General features: G+C 44.1%; 1 protein-coding gene across 2 annotated transcripts; it reads left to right on the top strand.

The window, feature by feature from the left end:
- Positions 1-8521: 8521 nt before the first annotated feature.
- TMEM214 (transmembrane protein 214) lies at positions 8522-20172 on the top strand. Of its 2 annotated transcripts, XR_013484670.1 has the most exons (18): positions 8522-8750; positions 9433-9629; positions 12844-12994; positions 13270-13404; positions 13679-13761; positions 14110-14215; positions 14958-15039; positions 15340-15441; positions 15686-15827; positions 16371-16462; positions 16878-16926; positions 17147-17260; positions 17579-17696; positions 18084-18180; positions 18347-18515; positions 18627-18772; positions 18940-19265; positions 19297-20172. XR_013484670.1 is itself a non-coding variant. In XM_020983886.2 (17 exons), exons 1-17 carry the CDS (start codon positions 8609-8611, stop codon positions 19064-19066), a joined length of 2052 nt encoding a protein of 683 aa, XP_020839545.1. In that variant the 5' UTR covers positions 8538-8608; the 3' UTR covers positions 19067-20172. The 2 variants fall into 2 exon arrangements, 1 of the variants encoding a protein (XP_020839545.1); XM_020983886.2 differs by having other exon boundaries at positions 8538-8750; positions 18940-20172.
- The last annotated feature ends 2621 nt before the right edge of the window (positions 20173-22793 follow it).

Genomic DNA, 22793 nt, shown 5'->3' with positions numbered 1-22793 from the left:
GTGCACTTGGCAAACCTTAAAGTGCTATATATAAATGTTAGCAGCTATTATAATTGTTTGAGAACCAGCCTAGCTAAACCCAGAAAGGCTCATCACCAAGTTGCCTGCAGGATGATGAAATTTCTATTAATAGCATCCCTCAAAGATCATCTACTGAGACACAGAGAGCAGAAACAGAAGCAGTATTGTCAGTGGAGTATACTACAGTTAACATGGACTAAAAGGAGACATAAATGAATCATCTCTCTGGGAAACATCAAAAGCCTCGTATAGAGTCATGATGTGTTGTAGTAGTAGTAGTAGTAGTAGTAGTAGTAGTAGTAGTAGTAGTAGTGAGAACTTCAATTATCTGGACATTTGGTGCAGTTCTCTGCACAAGAAAGAACTAATGATTTCCTAATTTGCTTTAATGCTACTTTGTTATTCAAAAGGTAGAATAACCTATGAGAGGAATTTATATTCTGGACCTGTTTATCAAAAACAAGGAGGAAGAGTTGCTGGAATAAAATGATGGAACATTGGGGGACAGTGACTACTTCGTCTTAGAATTTGTGATAGAAGAGAGGAAGGATGGTAAGAACAAGCCAACAAGTACCATAGATGATAGAGCAAATTTCATAGAGTCCAGAGAAAAGAGAGCAACAAACAAAAGGATGCCATGGCCTAAAATTCTCCAAGGGAAAGATAGAAAGCGTTAAGAATGACATTATAAAGAGGTTAAAAGAACATCCCAGTGGGGAGGAATTAAGGGAGTTATCTAAAGAAACCAATATGGATTCCCAGGGAACCAAGCAACCATCTTGGATTTTCCAAAGTCAGGTACGGGAAGCAAGAGTAAGTAAGAGAGGATAAAGACATAAGCATGGCGGGGTCCTAAAGGAGGAGAAATGGAGAAAGCTCCGAAGGAGCTGAGGCTACCGAGTAAATCCAGGGACAACGGATAAGAGCTTGTTTGGATTCTTTTTGGAGGGGAGGGTTAGCTATATCAGGAGATAGAGGAAGATCAAAGAAAGGACAGGACAACTGCTTGGGGTAGATGGAACAATAACAGGACAGAGAGAAGGGAGAACTAATCAACTTTTATTTTGTTTTCATATTCTCTGCCAAGGAAAATGATCTTAGAAATAGAAAAGATAGAAAGACTATTAGGTATTTGATGCCACAGGTAGGTTAGGAGACAATAAGAAAGCACCTGGCTGCCTTGGATGAGTTTAATTCATGAGACCCTAAATGGATTATATTCTCAGACAATAAAAGAACCCAAAGTTATGAGTAGTGCTCGCAAAAAGCCAGTAGAGCTTCATAAATAGACCATGCAATTTGGGTTCTGGAAACCTGATGATGGAACACTTCTTCCTCTTCCTTAGCAGTGAAATGGGAGACTACAGGTACAGAATATGCAGAATGCTGCATATTACAGGGTAACCAGACCAGTACTTCGGAGGACTACTGCAGAAATTGTTTTGCTAGATTTTAGTAAAACATTTGACAGTCATACTATTTTTGTGGAAAAGATGGTATTGTGGACTAGATCATAGTACAGTTAGATGTATTTTAAACTGGTTGAATGGCTACAGCCAAAGAATTTGCCATTTGAAGGTGGTCTTTAATAGACCATACTCCAAAGATCAGTGCCTTGGTGCTGTGCTTTAAAAAAAAAAACATGGACAAAGGTATAGAGGGTATGATTTTCAAATGTGCAGATAATACAGAGCTTGAAAGAATTGCACACATGTTGTTTGAGTTAAGAATGCAAAAAGAAGAAAAAGAAAGTAAAAAGGAAAGAGAAAAAGAGTTTAAAACCTACCATGAACCAAAAGAATATTCAGGCTTTATAGGAGTCAGCCGACCCAGAGGAACTTTTCATGATGACAGAGATGATGGTGTGGATTATTAGGCCAAAAGAGGAAGAGGCCACAGTACTTCCCAACGTGGTGGTAGGCGGTTTAACTTCAAAAAATCAGCAGTCCAAAATGGACACATGACAAATACCAAGGGGATGGGATTGTTGAAGATGAAGAAGAGACCATGGAAAATAATGAAGAAAAGAAAGACACAAAAAGAAAAGGTAGAAAAATCCAACTTGCCAGTGAATTGAAGAGCAGATTTCCCTCAGTGTGGGCTAGGAGGGTGACAATTTGCTAAAACTTAGTAAATCCAATTTTATAAACAGAGCTTGCTGTGGTTTATATATGGTATGTAGCTTCCTCCACCTCCAACCCCACTCTGTTAATCTTCACTGTTGTTTTTATTATAGGAATAGTAAATCTGAAGTAATATTTCAACTGAGAGCAGAACTTGCACCCACCATTTTTTATGTGATTTTTTTTGTTTTCAAAAATGAATGTAAGCATTTTACTTAAATTTTACTGTTTGCAAGTAGTCTGTAGACTTTTTTCTTTAAGTCTTTATCTCAATAATAGTAGAGTGTATGTTGAAGATTGTACTGAAACAAAGTAGAAAGTTGCTACGTACCATATTTGTAACAATCAACTTTAAAAAAAAACACTTTTACTGTTGTTGTTATATGCATTGTAATTCTGCTTTACTGTAAGATATGGTCAAGTACAACTCTGTGAAAGTTCTGATTTTTCTTTCCCTGTCAGTCAGTGTTTCATTCTTTAGTAAACTTTAGCGCTATATACAAGACAAAAATGCAAAAAGAACTTGACAGGCTAGAACATTGGACCAAATCTACTAAGATGAAATCTAAAAAGGATAAATGTAAAGTTTTTTGAGAGGGCTCAAAAACTCAATTTAACCTTAGCCTCAGAAAAAAGATGAGAAAATGTACCAGTGACAGTTTCAGAGAAACCTAGGAAGATTGGCATGAACTGATGCATCGTGAAGTAAAGAGAACCAGGAGAACAATTTATATATAATAACAAGAACCTTGTAAAGACAAACACCTTTGAAAGACTTTAAAATTCTAATCAGTGCAATAATCAGCTATGGTTCCAGAGGATCAATGACAAAACATGATGCTATCCACCTTATGATAAGTGATAAATATGAGATGTAGGATAAGACATAGATTTTTGGACATGGTGAATATGGAAATTTATTTTGCTAGATTATGTATATTTGTTGCAAGGGCTAGTTTGTCTTTTCTCAGTGGGGGAGGAGTGAGAGAGAGAGAGAAAAATTGCTTATTCCAAAAAAAAAAGTTCAAAAGAAAAAAAAAATGCACCTTCCTCCAGAATGCTGTATTTGAAATCAGAGGTCCTGAGTTCAGATCTCAGCTCTGCCATTTACTACCTGTTTAACCTTGGGCAAGTCACTTAAACTTTCTGAGCTTCAGTTTCCTCATCTGTAAAATAAAGGGGTTACACAGTGCCTGCTAAGCTCTCTTCCAGCACTAAATAGATCATCTTTCTTTGCAAAGGTGGGCATCTGTGAGTATAAAATACTACATATACTGTCAGACTATTGATGTGTTGGTTAGATTTATTAAACTGCTTTTTTCTCTTTTGTTTGTTTAAAGGGATGAGTTGCAGGAAAGGGGAGGGAAAAGGTAGGACATGAAGATGACAAAAACAAAAGTTATTTAAAAATGTTAATTTCATAAGTATAAGATGGGGAAGGGCAGCTAAACAACAGTTCTTCCGAAAAAGATCTGGTGGTGTTAGTGGACTACAATTTCTATACGAGTCAAGAAGAAAACAGTAAGCAAGAAAACTAATATGATTTTGGGTTGAATTAAGCGAGGCACAACATCCAGGAATGGAGAGGTGATGGTCTTGATGTATTCTGCCCTAGTCAGATCTTGGTAGTCCTGTTACCTGTACTGGGAGCCTCATTTCAGAAAGAACATTAATAGGCTGGAAAGCTTCCAGAGGAAGGCAACTAGATTGGTAAAGGGACTCAAGATTATGCCATATGAGAAGTGGTTGAAGGAAATGGAGATGTTTAGCATGAAGAAAAAAAGATTTAGAGGCAATAAGATTACAGCCTTCAAATATTTGAAGATGGATGTACAAGTGGATTTAGACTTCTTCTGTCTGGTCCCCAAGAGAAGAACTAGGAAAAATGGACAAAAGATGTAAAGAGGTAATTTTTGGCCCAATAAGAGAAATATCCTTACCAAATTAAAAGTCATCATTGTTGTTGGTGTTGTTCATCCTTCTGTTTCAAAGAGGACCACTCACATCACAGAGTAATATGTGGACTTACTCTGAATTGGATTTAAGTGACTCAGAGTTGGCAAAAAGTCATTAGCCCACTCTCTCTTCCAGAGTTCTCAAAGTCTAGTGGCAAGACAAAAGACAGGATGACTGTTGATGGCCCAGGATGCAATGCATAACATTGGCATCTTTGAAGTTATGTATACATAACATATGTATATATATGCAATATGTATATCTGTATGTATGCATACACATACATATTCTGAATATAAATATATATATGTATGTTTGTGTATATATATATGTATACATATACATGGTATTATTTAAGTTTATTGGTGAGTTCTCTGTTCATCCATATCAGCCTTGAATAACTCCTATACTTTATGAGAAATTTTGCTTTGTGTCATTAGTCATACATTTAAGTTTCCCACCTCTCCTCTTGTAGAATTTTAGTTCATGGAATTGTACCTACTCTTTCTCTGAACTCTTTGAAATCTGTTCTTTCCAAATCTAGGATATATATCAGACTACACTCATCCTTCTATTCCTTCCGCATCACAAACGCTAGGAGGAAGTGGTCATTTTCTCCTTAGTTTCCTACTATTTCAAGTCCGGTTGGAATCAAATCCAAAACGGAATTTCCCTTCGTTGAATCCTGCACACTTTGAAGGATGAACATATCCTTTGGGGGAGACAACAAATTATTAGTTGCCCTGTTTTGGGTAGAAAGAGAGCTCTAGAGGGTATCTAGATAATTGAAGGTACTCATTCCTGTTATATTGTTTCTATTCCAAGTCCACAATCTGTTTCTAGAACTTTTAATTTTTTTCTAATTTCTGTCTAGTCTGTAGCTCCAATGATTAAATCACTCCTGTTTTTCCTCCCATTGATCTTTCCCTAATTATCCATGAGTCCTTATTCTGATTCCTAGATTTCCTCACATGAATATTCTTCACCATGATAATTATGCCACAGCCACTCCTGTTGGAATTACTGTTAAAGTTCATGGACTAGCAGAGCCACAAAATTTCAAAGATGTAAGTGATCGCCATGGCTGTACTTATATTCTCATCTATAACAGATAATAAGGTGGTGACCAGCTTTGCTTGAAGATCTCCTAGGAGAAGAACCTAATGCCATGGGAGGTAATCAATTCAACTTGGGTCCCCTTGACAAGTACATGGGTTTCCCATTGCTACAGTGTTTGAACAAAGAATGCATAACAACTTGGTGGTGGTCTTAGGGGATTCTTGTTCAGATATGAGTTAGACAAGGTAGCTTCTGCAATCTCTTCCAGCTCTGAGATTCTATAGTGTATGCAGGACAGATAGCAAGATGCCCATGACATCTAGGACATTAGGCAGGCCTCTTTCTGCCTTCTGGGGCCAAAACAGAACAAATCTAATGCCTCTTCCATAGGACAGTCCTATGTTCTACCATGTTTTGTCTTCACAAGGTTAAACAACCCCATTTCCTTCAATTTATTCTCCTTATGATAAGGACTCAAGACCCTTCACCCTCCAGCTGCCCTCCTCTGGACACACTAGCTTATCAATAGCCTCCTTACGCTGTGTCCCCCAGAACTGGACACATTAATCAAGATGTGATCTGACTAAAGGTAGAGGACAGAGAGACCACCACTTCCTTATGCCTGGAAGCTAGGCCTCTCTTGATGAAGCCCAAGGTCATATCCATTTTTTAGCAGCCGCATCATATTGCTGACCCAGATTAAGTTGGCAGCACACTAAAACCCTGGATCTTTTTTTCAGACATGCTGCTATCAAACCATGCCTCCTGCATTTCATACTGAAGATGAATTTTTGTACCCAAGTGTATGACTTTCACATTTCTCCTGGATGGATTTTACCTTATTAGATTCAGCCCAATGCTCTGGTCTGTCAAAATATTTTTGGATCCTGACATCTGGGACATTAGTTATCCCTCCCTGCATAGTGTCATCTGCAAATCTGATGAATATCCCATTTATGTCTTTATAATCAAGTCAATACAAATGTGAAACTGATATAAAGGCTAAAATCACAAACTAATTACTAGACAAAAAAGAGATAACCTTTCAGAATTATAGATACGGAGAAGGTTCTTGGCCAAACAAAGCTTAGAGATGATCGTAAAAAGATAAAATGGGGTTTTGAAATTATGATTCTCTTGATGCCACCAAAGGTCATACAGAATAGCTTTTTGGGATGGCCCGTCACATGGCCAACTCTAAGAACTTGCAGTCTAGATACTCTTTCTTCTATCCCCATAAGCACCCCACACCTTTCTTCTCTATTCGAAAAGAGTGATTCCAACTGTGGGACTAGACAAGAGGCATATGGATCTAGAAAAAGAATGATCTCAGAGGCTATTTAGCACAACCCCTTCATTTTAGAGGTGAGGAGCCTGAGGCTGACAGCGGTTCAGTGAAGTGCAGAGGGGGAACTTGAACCCCAAGTCTCTTGACTCCAGAATTCGTGCTCCTTCCACGGTACCACAGTGCTTCCCTGGTATACAAACACATCGCATGTTTCTACAGCAATTTAGAATTTGCAAAATACCTTCCTCACGACCTTTTAAGTCAATTAACACAAGCGTTGCTGCCCCCATTCTAGAAATGAGGAAATGGGTTCAGAGAGATGAAGTCAAGGGCACACTTCTAACATCTGTTGGAGCTGGGACTAAATAAAGCCGAAATCATCTGATTCCCAGTCCAGTAGAGTAACATCACGTGTATTTGAGTTTGGCTGGGCAAACATGACCCTTAAATGGTGCAGCTCCAACCCTTAAATACACTGCCTACCTTCAGGAAAGAGAAATGGTAATAAAAGAGCATAGGGCAGCCAGGTGGCTCAGTGGATAGAGCACCAAGCCCGAAGTCAGGAAGACCTGTGTTCAAATCCCATCTCAGACACTTACTAGCTGTGTGACCTTTGGCAAGTCACTTAACCCTATTTGCCTCAGTTTCCTCATCTGTAAAATAAGCTGGAGAAAGACACAGCAGACTGCTATCTTATCTTTGCCAAGAAAACCCCAAATAGGGGAACATGACTGAATTTCTGGGCATTGACCCCTGAGTACTGGGGCCTGTATTACCCACCTACCTTCTTACCAGTCCTGGAACCAGAGCAGGCTTGTTCTTGGAGCATCCATGAAATGCTGTAAGAGCTGCTTCTGGCCAGAAGGATCAAGGATCATATTGGGCAGGCATAAGTGTGGCAAAGTAGCTGCACAGGAGAAGTACAGAAGAAGTTTGGGCTACCAAAGGAAAGGTTAAAATTGAGCAGTTTGAGGTAGTGTCAAAAGCATGTAATTTGTGAGATCTGGGTTCAAATCCTGACTTTGCTATTTAGTAGCTGCCCATGTGACCTTCAGTAGGTCATTTTCTTCCTCTGGACATCATATTCCTTATCTGTGAAAGAAAGAGATTGGACGGAAAACAGCTTGGTGCAATGGAAAGTGGGCTGGATCTGGAGTCAAGATCAGTCTTTGAAATCCCTGCTTTGCCACTTATGTGGGTGACCTGAGGCAAGTCAGTTAACATCCCTTGAGCTCAGTGTCGGTAGCTGTAAAATGAAGAGGTTGAACCAGTTGACCTCTAAGGTGTCTTCAGGAGGCAATGTGGTGCAGTGAGAAGAAATCTGAAGGACCTTCAGCTCTCTGCCTCTGATCTTTCCAGCCTTTAAATATGTGGCCTATACTGTAGGTGATCTCTACTGTCTCTTCCAGCCCGGGGACTATAGTCCCTATCTCTGTACTCCGTCATACTTGTCCTGCCCCCAAAAGGGGAGGAGTATGCACTTGAGTTGTCATGTGAGCTCTGAGCCCCACTGGGAAAACGGGGACACTGGTCTGACAATTTCACCCTTGGCCACCTTCACCAGGCTTCGGTGAGCATCAAGAGACAGGATAGGGGCAGCTGGGTGATGCAGCGTATAGAGCACTGGCCCTGGATTCAGGAGGACCTGAGTTCAAATCCTGCCTCAGACACATAATACTTACTAGCTGTGTGACCCTGGGCAAGTCACTTAACCCCACTGCCTAGCAAAAAAAAAAAAAGAGAGAGAAGATGCACGTGACACAAAGCTTCACACAAACATAAAGTCCAGGTCCCCGCTTCACTGCTGCTGTGATTGGAGGCGGGGGGGGGGGGGGGAGAGGACAGGAGGGTTGCGGGTGACATCTTCCTGACCTAGAGATACGATGAGGTTCACTCCCCAAATCTGACAGCTGTCCCTCCAGGCGATGGTCACGGCTCCCCTTTTTTGTGGCCAATGCTACACCGCTAGCGGGGCAGACGCCAAGACTACAAGCCCCAGCATACAGCGCGGGTGGTTATCGCTTGGGGGCGACGTGGCAACGCGCGCTTCGCGCAGGCGCGAACGTAGATTTGGGGGGCCTGGGCCGGGTTCGGGGGAAGTGCTTGCTTGTCAGTCGGTCGGTCGCTCTGTCTTGGGAGTGGCGGAGGAAGAGACGGTACTATGGCGGCCACGGCAGCGGGAGGAGGTCGCTGGGAGGTGGTGAGGAAGGGCCGGCGGCCTGGGGGCGGCGGCGGAGGAGGAGGCGCCGGGAGCCGCCGAGCACTCGGGGAAGCGAACCGGCCGCGGAGCATCGAGCTGCTCCGTGAGTACCGATCCCGGGCCCTCGGGCCTGGCCGTGGCGTTCAGCGCCCCACACTGAGAGCCCTCCACTGCGCCCCGCCACCGGGATCGCGGGGCCACCAGCCGGGGGGGATGCAGCAGAGCCCCCGACCTGGGACGTGGGACACCCTGCGGGGGGAGAATGTAAACTCCCGGAGGCCAAGAACTGTTTCATTTTTAGCCTGATTACTCCAGCGCCTAGCACTGCCTGGCACATGGGAGGCGCTGAATTAAAATGCTTGCGGGATTGCATTGGGAGAGGGAGCAGACTGGCCTCAAAAACATGACACCCCTTCCTCAGACACACACAGATATGCTTGCATGCAGACGTACATACATACACACACACATATGTTGTGGTATTCCTGTCTCTCCGCCCGCACAGAAGCTGCGGCCCAACAGCTGGGAAGAAAGGAGAGACAGCTGCCCCGGAGGGAGCCGGCAGCCCCCTCCCCCACCTCCTCGGCCGGGCTTGGGGGACCCGCAGGCTGCATCTGATAGCAGGGACTCTGGGGAGGAAGGACGCCCTCCTCCCTGCGGGGCCATGTCGGTGGGAGCTTTGGCCGTCTCTGCCTGTGAGGTTGCTCTGGGCTTCTGTACTCAGTTCTGCCTCTCCCCTTCTCTCTCTGTCTCTACCGCCCCCCTCCCCTAACCTCGACCCGCAGCCGCCATCCAGCCCTCAGGTACTCTTTTTGAGCTGGGCTTCCAGAAGGTGATGAAAAAGCACAACAAGGAGCAAGTGCCCCCACCTGCTCCCACCGAGCACAAGAAAACAGCTAAAAAAATCAAAAAGGCGGCTGTTCTCACCAACCAGGGCACCAAGCAGGGCCGCTTTCGCAGTCTGGAGGAGGCGATGAAGGCTGTGAGTGTGACCGGCCGGGGGGCCTGGAGGGAGGGGGGGAGTTGTGTGATTCATAAAAATGAAAGATGAGAGACAGAACTCAGAATGCACTCAGGTACCACATAGTACTCGGGTGCTATCAGAGGTATATTGCCAGCCAGGACCACATTTCTGGGCTCATAGGAAAAGGCTTGATAGCTTGGTGGAGAAAGAAAAAGAAAGCCACAAGAGCCCAGAAACCCAGTAAAGAAGGAAATAAGAAACAGGGACTGGAGAACCTGATTTCCTGAAAATTATTAAGTTTCATGGATATAGTGATCATCATGCCATTAGAGTGAGCATGTGTAAACAAGCTCCTCCCATTTACAGCTATAAAGGATATGAGAGGTAGGGTGGCCTCTTTGAGTGAAAAATTTAAAAATGAATGTTTTTCCTAGGAATCACTTTTCTAGGTCCTGTAGGTTTGTAGGATTCTATCAGTTTCTAACAATGACGTAGCCCTTTTTGCTAAGGCCTAACACTGCTATCTATGCCTTTGAACCTGTCCCTCTCTTTTCCAAAATATTGATGTTTCAGCCATCTCTCCTCTCTCTGTAACCTCCTCTTGCTCTACTGATTTCTTCTGTACTACTTTTGAATATTCTCATCTCCTTCATCCTTAAAAAATTTTCTCTAAATCCTACCATCTTATTTACTGTCCTATATATCTCCACCCTTTCTTAGTCAAACTCCTGGGGAAAAAAATGTCTCCACTTGTTGCCTTCACTTCTCTCATTCAGACTTCCACCCATTGTAATATGGCCTCTAGCCTCATCACTCAGCTGAAACTGCCTTCTGAAGTTATCAGTGATATCTCAATTGCCAAATGTCATGGGCTTTTCTCAGTCTTCATCCTTCTGGATCTTCTACATGTAATGCTATTGACCACCCCACCCTCTTTATCTTGATATTCTTTCCTCTCTGGGTTTCTGTAACACTAATGTCTCCCGGTTCTCCTTCTACCTGTCTAACCGCTCCTCTGTCTCCTTTGCTAGTTCATCATCTGTATCATACCTCCTAACTGTGGGTGTACTCCAAGGCCTTCATGGGCCCTCATCTATCTGAGTACTCTATCTCAGTGACCTCGTCAATTTTCATGGATATAATTATTATCTCTGTGTAGTTGACTTAGATCTAGATATTCATCTCCTTTCTTTCCCTTGAACTTGGCTCCTGCATTACATATTGCCTCTTGGACATTTCCTGCAGAATGTTCTGGAGATGTCTGAAACTCAACAGGTCTAAAACAGAACTCATTGCCTTCCTTCCCTCCCCACCAAAAAAAAAAACCCTTCACCCCTCTTGCAAACTTCCTATTTATGTTGAAGGCATCAATATTCTTCCAGTCTCCCAGGTTTCTAATCTCAGTAGTAATCTCAATTCCTCATTCTACTTCACCCCGTATATTTCAGTCAGTTACCAGATTTTGACATTTTTACCTCCACAGTATCTCTCATTGAAAATCCCTTCTCTTTACTCACACAGCTACCCACCTTGGTTCAAACCCTCGTCACCTCTTGCCCATATTATTGCAACAACCTCCTAATCAGTCTCCCTGCCTCAAATCTCTTCCCAAACCAGTCCATCCTTCATACTGCTCTCAAAGTGAGTTTCCTTAAGCACAGATCTGAACATGTCAGTCCCCAACTCAAATTACAGTAGTATCTGATTGCCTCTAGAACCAAATGTAAATCTCTCTGTTTGGTTTTTAAAGCCCTTCACAACCTGGTTCCAGCCCATCTTTCTGGCCTTGTGTATAATACTGCCATTCTTGCACTCTACTGTCCAGCCAAACTACTTTCTATTCCTCATATTCCTTTATCTCCATGCATTTGCATTGATTATTCTCCATGTCTAGAATGTATTCCCTACTCATTTCTTCCTTATAGAATTCCTGTCATCAAGACTCTTCTACATGAAACTTTTCATGATTCCTTCAATTACTAGCAACCTCTTTCCCAAATTACCTTGTATTTAACTACTTTGTTATCTATCTGTATTTATTCTCCTATACTTATCCTGAATATACTTTTCTACCCTCCCACCCCTCCTTTAGAATGTAAGTTTTTTGCCAATAGGCCTTAATTTCATTCTTTATATTATGTCCCCGTCTCTTAGGACAGTACCTGGCATTTGTAGGTTTTTAATAAATGCTTCTTGAATATTCATTCATAGCTACTCCATTTCACACCTCTTGGAGTTATAAATTAGCAAAAAGATAGTATGCCCCATAAATCGTTTTTTTTTCCTTAATTATTTATTTATTTATTTGTTTTTAGTTTTCAACATTCACTTCAATAAGATATTGAGTTTTAAATTTTCTCCCCTTCCCTCTCCTCCCTCCTCCCCAAGATGGCATGCAATCTGATATAGGCTCTACTTAGATGTTCACATTAAACATGTTTTCACATTAGCCGTGATGTAAAGAATTAGAACTGATTAGGGGAACCACAAGAAAGAAGAAACAAAACAAAACAACAAAAGAAAAGGAGAGCAAATAGTGTGCTTCCATCTGCATTCAGACTCCTGAGTTCTTTCTCTGGGTGTGGATAGCATTTTCCATCATGAGCTTTTAAAAGTTGTCTTAGATCTTTGCATTGCTGAGAAGAGCTAACTCTATCAAAGGCAGTCATCACACAGTGGGGCTCTTACTGTGTACAGTGTTCTTCTGGTTCTGCTCATTTCACTCTGTATTAGTTCATATAAGTCTTTCCAGGTTTTTCCGAAGTCTGCCTGCTCATCATTTCTTATAGCACAATAGTATTCCATTACATTCATATACCATAACTTGCTCAGCCATTCCCCCAATTGATGGGCATCCCCTCAATTTCCAATACTTTGCCACCACAAAAAAAGCTACTATAAATATTTTTGTACATGTGGGTCCTTTTCCCGTTTTTATGATTTCTTTGGGATACAGCCCTAGAAGTGCTATTGCTGGGTCACAGAGTATGCACAGTTTTATAACCCTTTGGGCATAGTCTCAAATTGCTGTCCAGAATGGTTGGATCAGTTCACAACTCCACCAGCAGTACCTTAGTGTTCCAGTTTTCCCACATCTTCTCCAACAGTGAATCATATTCTTAATAATGGACAGACTCTTGTTCTCTGTGGACTCCTTACCTAGTCACAGGCTACCTTTCCCTATCTGCCTTTTCATGACCGACTAACTCTGGAGTTCTTGTGTCTCTGGCAGCTAGATGTGGTAGCACTACAGAAGGAAATGGAGAAGAGCCAGAGCATGTTCCCTGGGAATCCATCTGTATGGGTGAAGGACCTAGCTGGATATCTCAACTACAAGCTACAAGCACCTCAAAGTGAACCTACATTAAGCCAGCACACACATGGTTAGTCTATCCTCTTAAGCATACAGTGAACCCAGAAAATTCTAAAAAAGTAATATCAAGGCTAATTGATTTGTAGCAGAACCAAAATGTGTACCTAACCCTGATTAACAGTCCTAGGAGGCCTCCAAGCTATTTTCTACCATAGCTATGAGAGTTTATGGTGTATTTAGTTCAGGAAGGCCTTATCTATATGACCAGGGAGGGAAATAAGAGTCTTAGAACTGCCATGTGCCCCTCGGCCTAGAACTGATTACAGAAGTTCTGGTTGGTTCTAGATTACCCCTATTGCCTGGTGGGCCGAGAACTTCGTGGAATCATTCGAGGACTATTGGGGAAAGCAGTTGGCATCCTGGAACTTTTCTTTGACCATTGTCTTTACACCATGCTGCAGGAACTGGACAAGACTCCAGGTAAGAAGGGCCAGAAACATTGGTTACTATGCTTTGTCCTGGAAGGATATGGGCATACACACTTTTTTCCCCATTCTAAGAATGCCTAGAAACTTCAGGGAGGGTTTTTTTTTGGGCAAAGAAATTTGTAAATTCAGGAAATCATTCTGGACAGAAGTGGATAGGTGGGTGGAATGTGTCAAGAAATAGTGTGGACTCTGGGATCAGCAGCAAAATGAAAAGATTCACTGAGAAAATCTAATCTTCATTGGTGTGGGGTTTCATACTTTTGTAGGGGAGTCACTTCATGGCTACCGCATCTGTATCCAAGCAGTTCTGCAAGACAAGCCCAAGATTGCCACCATGAACTTAGGCAAGGTGAGCTAGATGTGGTGGGACATGAAGTGACTGGTTTGAGAAGGGAGATGGGGTAGGGGAAACCACACCATTTCTCCTGTCTTCAGGACGATGTGGACGATGGTAACAGAAAGCAGCTACCATAATTCTAAACTGAGCTAATATTGTACCATTTGGAAGACCCGGCAAGGCTTAGTTTTGGTTCCCAATTTCCCTCCCTTGCTTATCTTGTTCTGTCTCAGTCTGTTTCTACTCTGTCACTTTTCTCACCTGTCAGGCACTTTTTATACTTCACCTTTGACTTACACACCTAATTATCATCACTCCTATCCCCCATTGATAACCTGCCTCCTCCACTGGTCTCCCCAGTACCTCGAGCTACTGAGATCCCATCAGAATCGACCAGCAAAGTGTCTGACCATCATGTGGGCACTGGGGCAGGCAGGCTTTGTCAACCTAACAGAGGGACTTAAAGGTAACAAGACTGAGTACATCTGATCTCCCCTCCACGATATGGTGCCGTGTCCCACGTATATCCCTGAACCCCAGACAGCCTTATCTATAACCCTTAATGGAAATAAGTATTTACTTAAAGAATTGATCCATTCACCAAATGTGAATTGGAAGGATCCCCAAAAAGACATGTATCTAAGGACTGTCTTAGCCATTCCTCGTAGGTTTGTGTCATTTGCAAATCTGATAAGCATGCCTTTGTCTAAGTCATTGATAAAAATGCTCATTACTGAGTCATAGAATCATATGTATCCAGATTGGAAGAGCTTGTGGAAATTACCCCATCAAATCCTTTTATTTTACAAATAAAGAAACAGCCCCATAAAGATTAAGGGACTTAATGAAGGTATCTCTGCTAGTTAATGCCAGAATTAAAATCCAGAAGACTAGATCCCAGGTCCCCTAGTTCTCTGGTAATTGTTCTTTAGCTAGATAGCAATCCACAGTGTCCTAGACTTGGAATCAGGAAACCTGAGTAGAAATCCTGCTTCAGACTAGCTGTATGACACTGGGCAAATTACTGATCCTCTTTCAGCCTCAGTTTCCTAATCTGTAAAATGTGAATATATTAGCATGTACCTCATACGGCTGTTGTAAGGATCACATGAGCTAAACTGTAAAGTGCTTTGCAGATGGTAAAGTGTTGTGAGAATGCTGACTGTCATTACTATACCACACTGCATTCACCCCTCACTCTCCCGTAGTGTGGCTGGGGATCATGTTACCTGTGCTGGGAATCAAGGCTCTGTCTCCCTTCTCCATTGCTTATTTGGACCGACTACTTCTGTGAGTGATTACAGGGGTTCAGGGAGGGAACTGAGGAAGGTCTGGGAATGTCCATAGAGTGACTGAGTCAGCAGAACGTGATGTTCAGGTTCTGGTCCCTTCAGAGGCGTGGGGAAAATCAGAACAGCCCATTCATCTCGATCCCTGCAATGGAGGGATGAGGAAGGAAGGGACCAGTGTGGGCTGAGAGCAGGGAGACATTATTTCATTTGCCATGGACAGTGAACTTAAGTCTTCAAGGAATCATGCCCAGGGTGGAAGTTTGCAGGATACACCTTCTTCTCCCCACCATCTCTGTAGGATGCATCCCAACCTCACCAAGGGCTTTGGCATGATCGGCCCCAAGGACTTCTTCCCACTTCTGGACTTTGCCTACATGCCCAACAACTCCCTGGCACCCAGGTATGGCAGTTGTATGTGTAGGACAGTAGCAAAAAAGTCAGTAGGAGAGAACAAGAGAGTCAAAGGATTGGGAGACACCTCACCACGCCCCCCAAACTCTTATACTGTCAGTCAGTGTCTTACCAAGTGCTGAGAGTGAGCTCTAGGACGTCATGTTAACCAAAAAGATATTAACTTTGAGGAAGTCTGGTGGGGCACAAAATGAGGCATACCTTGTGTGTGCTCTACCCCACTTTGTCCACAGCCTACAGGAACAGCTTTGTCAGCTCTACCCCAGACTGAAAGTGCTGGCATTTGGTGCAAAGCCAGAAACTACCCTGCATACCTACTTCCCCTCCTTCTTGTCAAGAGCCATCCCAAGCTGTCCCCCTGAAATGAAGAAAGAGGTAAGAAAGAAAAAAGAAGGCCAAGACCTCTTTCCCCTTCCCTTGAGGCAGATCACTGAGAATTGTGGGAATGAATGCTTTGTTTCTCATACCAAAAAGCCTGTTTTTAAGGAATCCCAACAGTTGAACATCCCTTTGATAGCTTGTTAATTGGCATCCTCCCTTTTGCCTGTGTGATACCCTCAGCAAAGTGGTTGTAACAGAACCCCCACCTTCCCACCCATTCTGGCAGATGTGGCCCTGACCTTCCTCTCCCGGTTTTATCCTTGCTCCTCAGTGACTGGTTGTACCTGAGCTTGGGTGCTGACTCTAGAACTATAGCTCTATCCTGGTAGCTCTTTAGGGCTTCCTGGTATCTAAAGACAATCCCAAGAGCCCTTGGTTCTGATGCATCCCCAGGAGAATGACTTTCCTGGCTGTGATCTGTAGCATCCATTACAGAGTCTGGCCCCACGTTGTGTGGGTAATCCCCCTGCCCTAGTTGTGAGACCACCATGAGGCAAGCCCTGTGCTTCCAACAATTGTTCTCTTCCCCCCACACAGCTCCTGAGAAGCTTGACTGAGTGTCTGGCCCTGGATGCCCTCAGCTTCAATGTTTGGAGACAGCTGTACACCAAGCACCTGTCACAATCTAGGTGGGATAGAAATAGCAAGCAACCCAAGTGGCCCCATGTGCCTCTGCCTTAAGAAAAGGCAGGCCCTGCTTTTGGGGCCCTGAGCTGGATCTGTCTGCCATCCAGGGGAACAAGGGAAATGCAGAGATGTACCCTAGCCTTCAGGGCTCCCAGCAGCCCCTTTTCAGTCAGAGAGGTACTGAGGTAGAGGGCTCTTAAGCATAATCCGTTCATGGTCCTCTGTCTCTGGGTAGTTAAACTGGGTCTCAGAGCTTCTCTTGCGGACTTCAGGAAGGTGCATTGGAACTAGGGCTTTTAAGTAAAGGGGCCAGGTTTGAAAAAGGGCAAGAAAATGTGCGAAGCTGTGTGGTCTCTGTAGTTCAGTGGGCTTGGGGTCTGCAAAGAACAGACTGAGGAGTGACTGCTTTTTCCACAGCTTGCTGCTGGGACATATCCTGGAGACTTGGGACCAAACTCCTAAGAAGGTGAGGTGCCAGGCTGGATGGAGCCAGCTTGCCTTGGAGAATGGGCAGCTCGGGAGAAGTTCTGGTTCTAAGATGGTGCCTTCTCTGAGCAACTAGCTTTCCTGTAAGAGTGCTGCTGAGCTAGTGAGGCTGTCAGCAAGTGGGGGAATCTAGACAGGGGAAACCTAAAAAGAGGGCAACACCCTCTGTTCCCAGCCCCTGGCCTTTTGCTTCCCACCAGATGAGGAAGTCTTTGCAAGAAGTAATTCAGTCCTTCAAAATCACTAATGAGGAGCTCCTGAGGAAAGGAGGAAGTACTACTCAGGATATCACAGCCTGCAATACCATCTGCAAGGTACCCTGGTTCAGACGTATTGCTATATCCCCAACCCATTCACAGGATCCTATTCCCTCCATCCTGATGTCCATGTACCTCCAACCCAGATGCTCTCCCATTCTCCATTTCAGTCCAGTCCCTGACCCAGGCATATATTCCCCAATCCCTGTCTATGCCACCCTTCCCTGGGAAGCCCTAGCACTTGTTATACTTTCTCACTGCCCAAGTTAAGCAATAGTCCTGCCCCTTCCAAAAGGGTGTGGCTGGAAGTTTATTCTCGGATTGAGAGAACCATCCGCCCCTTGACTGCTATTCTCCATTCCCACTCTTCCTAAGAGCCTATTGCAACAAGCCCGTGGTCGTCGACTACCGTGGACTCAGCTGCTACTCGTGTTCTTGGTGTTTGCAGCTGGCTTCCTGTTCCATGACTTCCGGTCACATAGCTCCTTCCAGAGTAAGAGGTTTTGGATACCAGAGGGTGGGGTTGGCAAAGAAAGGAGAGGGAAAAGAGACAGGGGAAACAGTGAGTTTCTCCTGCGTAGCCTTAGGCTGTTGGTCAAATAAATCTTTGAGTCTTTCATAGAAATTCCAAGCAACCACCGGATAGAGGCTGTGCTACTTTACCTATCTACAGCTGTCTCCTTCCATCCTGCTCCTTGTTCACCTAACCCTGCAGACAGGACAGTTTTGAGCACACTCCCCTGAACAAGCTTAAGTTTGGCTCTTTTTTCCCATTCATTATCCCCAAGCATTAAAGTATCTGCCTACAGCCTTTCACTGTTCTCATCACCCCCTGGCCAAACAGTCCAATTCAGTTGACGGCCTTTGCTTCCCTTCCTAGCTTCCCTGTCAGCCCGTGTATTACAATCGTCTGGCTTCCTGCCTGCTGGTGAGGAGGCCTGTGCCAAGCTCTATTACTATGGTCTTCAAGGCTACAGGTGAGTCACATACAAATTAAGATCAGATTGGGCCTTCATATAGTATGATATAGCCATGGGATAGAGGGAGACTACCATTCCTTCCCTATCCCCCTGACCTAAAGGTACTATCATAACATGCTAGGAATAGCCAAGGGAAATTCACACTGTTTCTCCACATCTACAGCTGGCTAGAGGAGACATTGCCTGTCTTTGGTTCCCATCTGATGGCAGTGCTAGAACCCAGCCTGCAGCTGGCCTGGACCCAGACCAACACAACAGTCACCTTTGTCTCTACCTATTGTGTGTCCTGTCTTTCTTGGGCCTATGAGAACCTATCTGGCTTCTTCCAGGAGGTAAGCTAGAGAGTTGAGATGAATGGAATCCCTTGGGCAGGTAGACTGTTACCCGTGGGAGTAGCATGAAACCCTTGAACTAATTTCATCCTCTTTCTGACCCACCCGCAGACCCAGTTCACAGACTCATTGTCACATCTGCTCCTACAGCTGAGGGAGTTGCTAGTGCTCTTGTACCATGACTTTCTGGTGCCTCTGTGGCATATGTTACTTACTGCATTGTCCCAGGTCCAGGAGTATTGCCAGGAGGCCTGCAGGTGAGACCCCTCAACTTCAGACTTCCTGACCCACTCCTTCCCTCCATTTATTTCTATTGTAGCAGTGCGTGTTACTGTCTGTATGTGCTTTGGTTTGTTTTATTTGGTGTCCTATGAGATTTTCATCATCCTTTCATCTGACCCTCCCCCATACATTCTTCTTACAGAGGTGATGTGACCTGGGACTGTATAAAGACACAGCTGAGTAAGTTTGCCCACTGGATTTGGCTCTGCCTGCAAGACACCACCATTGCCCTTGTGGACTGGGCATTAACCATGATATCCCAGCAGTAGGCCCTGCCCGAGCAGTCACTTGTTTCCATTTCAGACAGGCCAGCAAAGACTGTGGAGGGGCAGGGGAATATGCATGGGAGTATGTGTCTGCATGAATGTCTTCTTTTTTGCTGTTGTTAACTCGGTGCCCCTTGTTTTGGCCTTATTCCATCTCCTCGAAGTGATCTGCTGCCTCTGCCCTAGCACACCCTTTGAAGAGGCGTGAGCCTAAAGTATGTCACTTCCAACAGGCCCTCAACTGCATATATGTGCCCCATAGGACTCTTTCTCTGACCCTATATCACACAGCTCTGTGTCTCTCCATGCATTCATCTGTCAGATTTTGCTCCTCTGGGAATCCTTCTTTACTGCCCTGTGTCCTTAAGGTACAAACAGTTCAACCACAAAGAGACTAAACTCACAGTGAGAGTTCCTTCCTTGGCTTCTCCAGCACAGTCCCATTGTTCCTGATCTTCTGGGTCTTAAGGAAATGGCACCTGGAAGTCTGGGTAGCAGGAGAAAAGGGCAAGAAGAGACCAGTGGACTTCAGTACCTATTATTAGTCACAACTTCAGCTATAATAACAGGCTGCTGGCATGAGAGCAAGAGCCACAGGGGCATTAGAAAGTGCACACACATCTTAGCACTCCTGACAAGGTCACTGAGTTTTATCCATTGGCCCAACGGTAGCACTGGAAAACAGACTCCTCTCCAATCAGGAAGCTCCTCACTTTATGCTCTGTCAGGCCCCTCCATCTCAGTCGTATTACCACCACCTCCATCCCCACTCCAGTACAGTGGGGCAGGAGAAAGGATAAAGCAAGTTATCAGGGATATGGCTCTCTCCTATGGCTCTGCTGCTCCTTTCTCCTCTTGTCCCCATCTGCCCCTCAGGCCTAGGGCTCTGCAAGAGTTCCAGTGATCATGTGCCTGCTCCCCACCTGAGGCCCAGGGACCTCTTTCTCAAGCATCCCGATGAAACAGAGGGTTCAAGATATGACTTCTGGGTCCTGTATATGCCTACTGAGTAGAATAAAGAACACAGATTTGACCTCTCATTTCCCCGTTATGTTTTGATGACCCCCAAGAATTTGAGTTGGTTGGAATAAACAAATCTACCCAAAGTATTACAGCCCTTAATTTCTACATATTTAACCTAGGTACTCAGCTATTCCTTTTTTGTGTCTCTTCCATCATGCTCAAAGAATTTATGTCTTGGCATTGACCCAAGGTACTTGGGAGAAAGAAGGAATGGTAGTACTCTGCCATCCTGAAAATTCTGCCCTTATGGTTTGGTATCATATTTTACAAGTTTGCTTTATGGAGGTGGTCCAATCTTAGACAAAGGCACAAAATTTGGCAATGAGTTTATGCAAAGAAGGCCATGGTTAAGTTGAAAATTATCCTTAATAGCACTGAACTATTAGTGGCACACTTCTGCTTGAGGCCCAAAGGCCAACCTTATATATAGCAAGGAGGTGAGTGGGATGGGTGCCAACAATGGCCTGAGCCTACTGTGCCAGGAAACCTGTGACATTGATCAGGCAGCCCTAGATCTCTACCTGGACCTGGACCCCTTACACTACCAGCCACTCCACAGGCCAGCTCGTTCATAAGGAGCCAGACCTGGAGTTGATGCCCTTCGTGGGTGCCTTCTGCCTCAGGATGCCGCAGGAAGAATCTGAGCTGGAAAGAGCCTGAGCTCAGTATCTTCAGGGTCCATTGTTGTCGTCCTTCGCTTTTGAAGAGGACCAAAATGGCATCACTATGCTAGAGTCAAGTTTTAGCGTGTCCGACTGTGGCTAATCAGACCAATACAAACTCCATGTTCTACCACAGGTTGGGCACAGATAGTCTGTGTCTCCCTTTGGGGTGGATTCTCTAAGTTTGCGAATCTTGTGTTTCTCTTGAGCTATTTCAGTTCTGCTTTGCTCATAGACCACAGCACCTTCTCTGATGTGGGCATGCCATGCTGAGCAGTCCTGTGCTAGTGTCTCCCATGTCACAATCAATTCCAGAATTCTTAAGAGAGACCTTGAGAGTGTCCTTGTATCACCGCTTCTGACCACTGTGTGAATGCTTGCCCTATGTGAGTTCTCCATAAAGTAGTCTAAAGGCAAGCATACATTTTACATTTGAACAACGTGGCCAGCCCATTGGAGTTGCACTCTCTGAAGCAGAGTTTGAATGCTTGGCAGTTTAGTTTGAGAAAGACCTCAGTGTCTAGTATCTTATCCTGCCAGGTGATCTTCAGAATCTTCCTAAAACAATTCAAATGAAAGCAATTCGGTTTCCTGGCATGGTGCTGATATACTGTCCAGGTTTCACAGGCATCCAACAATGAGGTCAGCACAACGGCACTGTAGACCTTCAGTTTGGTAGTCAGTCTAATACCTCCTCTCCCACACTCCTTCGGAGCCTCCCAACGGTGAGCTAGCTCTGGCAATGCATATGTCAACCTCATTACCAGTGTGTACATCCCTGGAGAGTGCGCTACCAAGGTAAGTGAAGTTTTCCACAGCATTCAAAACTTCTCTATTTGCTATAACTGATGGGTCCACCTGTGGGTGGTGATGTGGTGGCTGGCGGAGCGCCTGCGTTTTCTTGGTGTTAGTTGTTAGGTCAAAATTAGCACAAGCAGCAGAGAATTGAGCCATACTTTGTTGCATCTCAGCTTCAGAGGCTGCACTGAGTGCACAATCATCTGCAAATAGAAAATCATGCACCAACACTCCTTCCATTTTGGTCTTGCTTATAGTTTCTTCAAGTTGAAGAATGTAGCATCAATGACTTTGATGACATGTTCATTCTCATTGAAAACATTTGACAACATGGCTGAAAACATCATGCTAAAAAGCATGGGAGCATGCACACAGCCTTGTTTCACTCCATTGGTGACTGGGAAAGAAGAACATCGTCCATTATCCAGAACCCAAGCAAGCATGTTGTCACGAAATTGATGTACAATGCTGGTGAACTCTGGGCAGCCAAATTTTGACGTGATTTTCCATAAGCCCTCACTACTGACAGTATTGAAGACAAAAGATGAGTTTGAAATAACAGGCTGGGGTGAGTCATCCAGGCTACTTCTTGCACACCAACTTTCACCTTGACTGCCTTAAAGATGCACACCAAGCAGGATTGTGGTAGTTTGGTTTCTTCTTTAACTTTACAGATATGGACATATCAACTTTGAAGATTTGAATGGTGAAATAAATTCTAAGAAGAGTTTCAGTTATAGATTAAACTGGCTAACCTTTTTTTTTTTAACCAAATAACTAGCATGCCTCTTAGAGAATACAAATGTTACCTTAAATATGTTGAGCACTAGTACTGTCTAAACCAATTTTGGGAAGCACATAAAACACTCACCTCCCATCAAAACAGGGCAGCGAGGTGGCACAGTGGATAAAATGCTGGGCCTAGAGTTAGGAAGACTCAGTCTTCCCAGAGTTCAAATTTGATCTGAGACACTTACTGGCTGTGTGACCCTGTAAAAGTCACAACCCTATTTGCCTCAGTTTCCTCATCTGTAAAATGAGCTGGATAAGGAAAGGGCAAACCAGTATCTTTGTCCAGAAAACCCTAAATGGGGTCACAAAGAGTCGGACATGACTGAACAACAACCACCAAATCTAGGATTGTGGGCTTTTTTTTCCAAAGCCTTAGTAGAAGGGGCCCAAACCTCTAACTATCTAGCTTCATTATCAAAGGTAGAGAATGTAGCAGGAAAATGCTTCGGAAATTG

This window comes from Phascolarctos cinereus, unplaced genomic scaffold, assembly GCF_003287225.1.
Source record: "Phascolarctos cinereus isolate Bilbo 61053 unplaced genomic scaffold, phaCin_HiC Scaffold_2;HRSCAF=192, whole genome shotgun sequence".
NCBI classification, from domain to species: Eukaryota; Metazoa; Chordata; class Mammalia; order Diprotodontia; family Phascolarctidae; genus Phascolarctos; species Phascolarctos cinereus.
The sequence above is the reverse complement of the archived record's forward strand: the minus strand, read 5'-3'. Positions and strand labels throughout refer to the sequence as shown.

What these genes read in the sequence shown, in the direction of transcription:
- TMEM214 (XM_020983886.2), top strand. Translation starts at nt 8,609, where the DNA reads ATGGCGGCCACGGCAGCGGGAGGAGGTCGCTGGGAGGTGGTGAGGAAG. An exon ending in GGAACTGGACAAGACTCCAG is followed by an intron (nt 13,405 to 13,678) that starts GTAAGAAGGGCC and finishes ATACTTTTGTAG; the next exon opens with GGGAGTCACTTCATGGCTAC. An exon ending in CCACCATGAACTTAGGCAAG is followed by an intron (nt 13,762 to 14,109) that starts GTGAGCTAGATG and finishes TGGTCTCCCCAG; the next exon opens with TACCTCGAGCTACTGAGATC.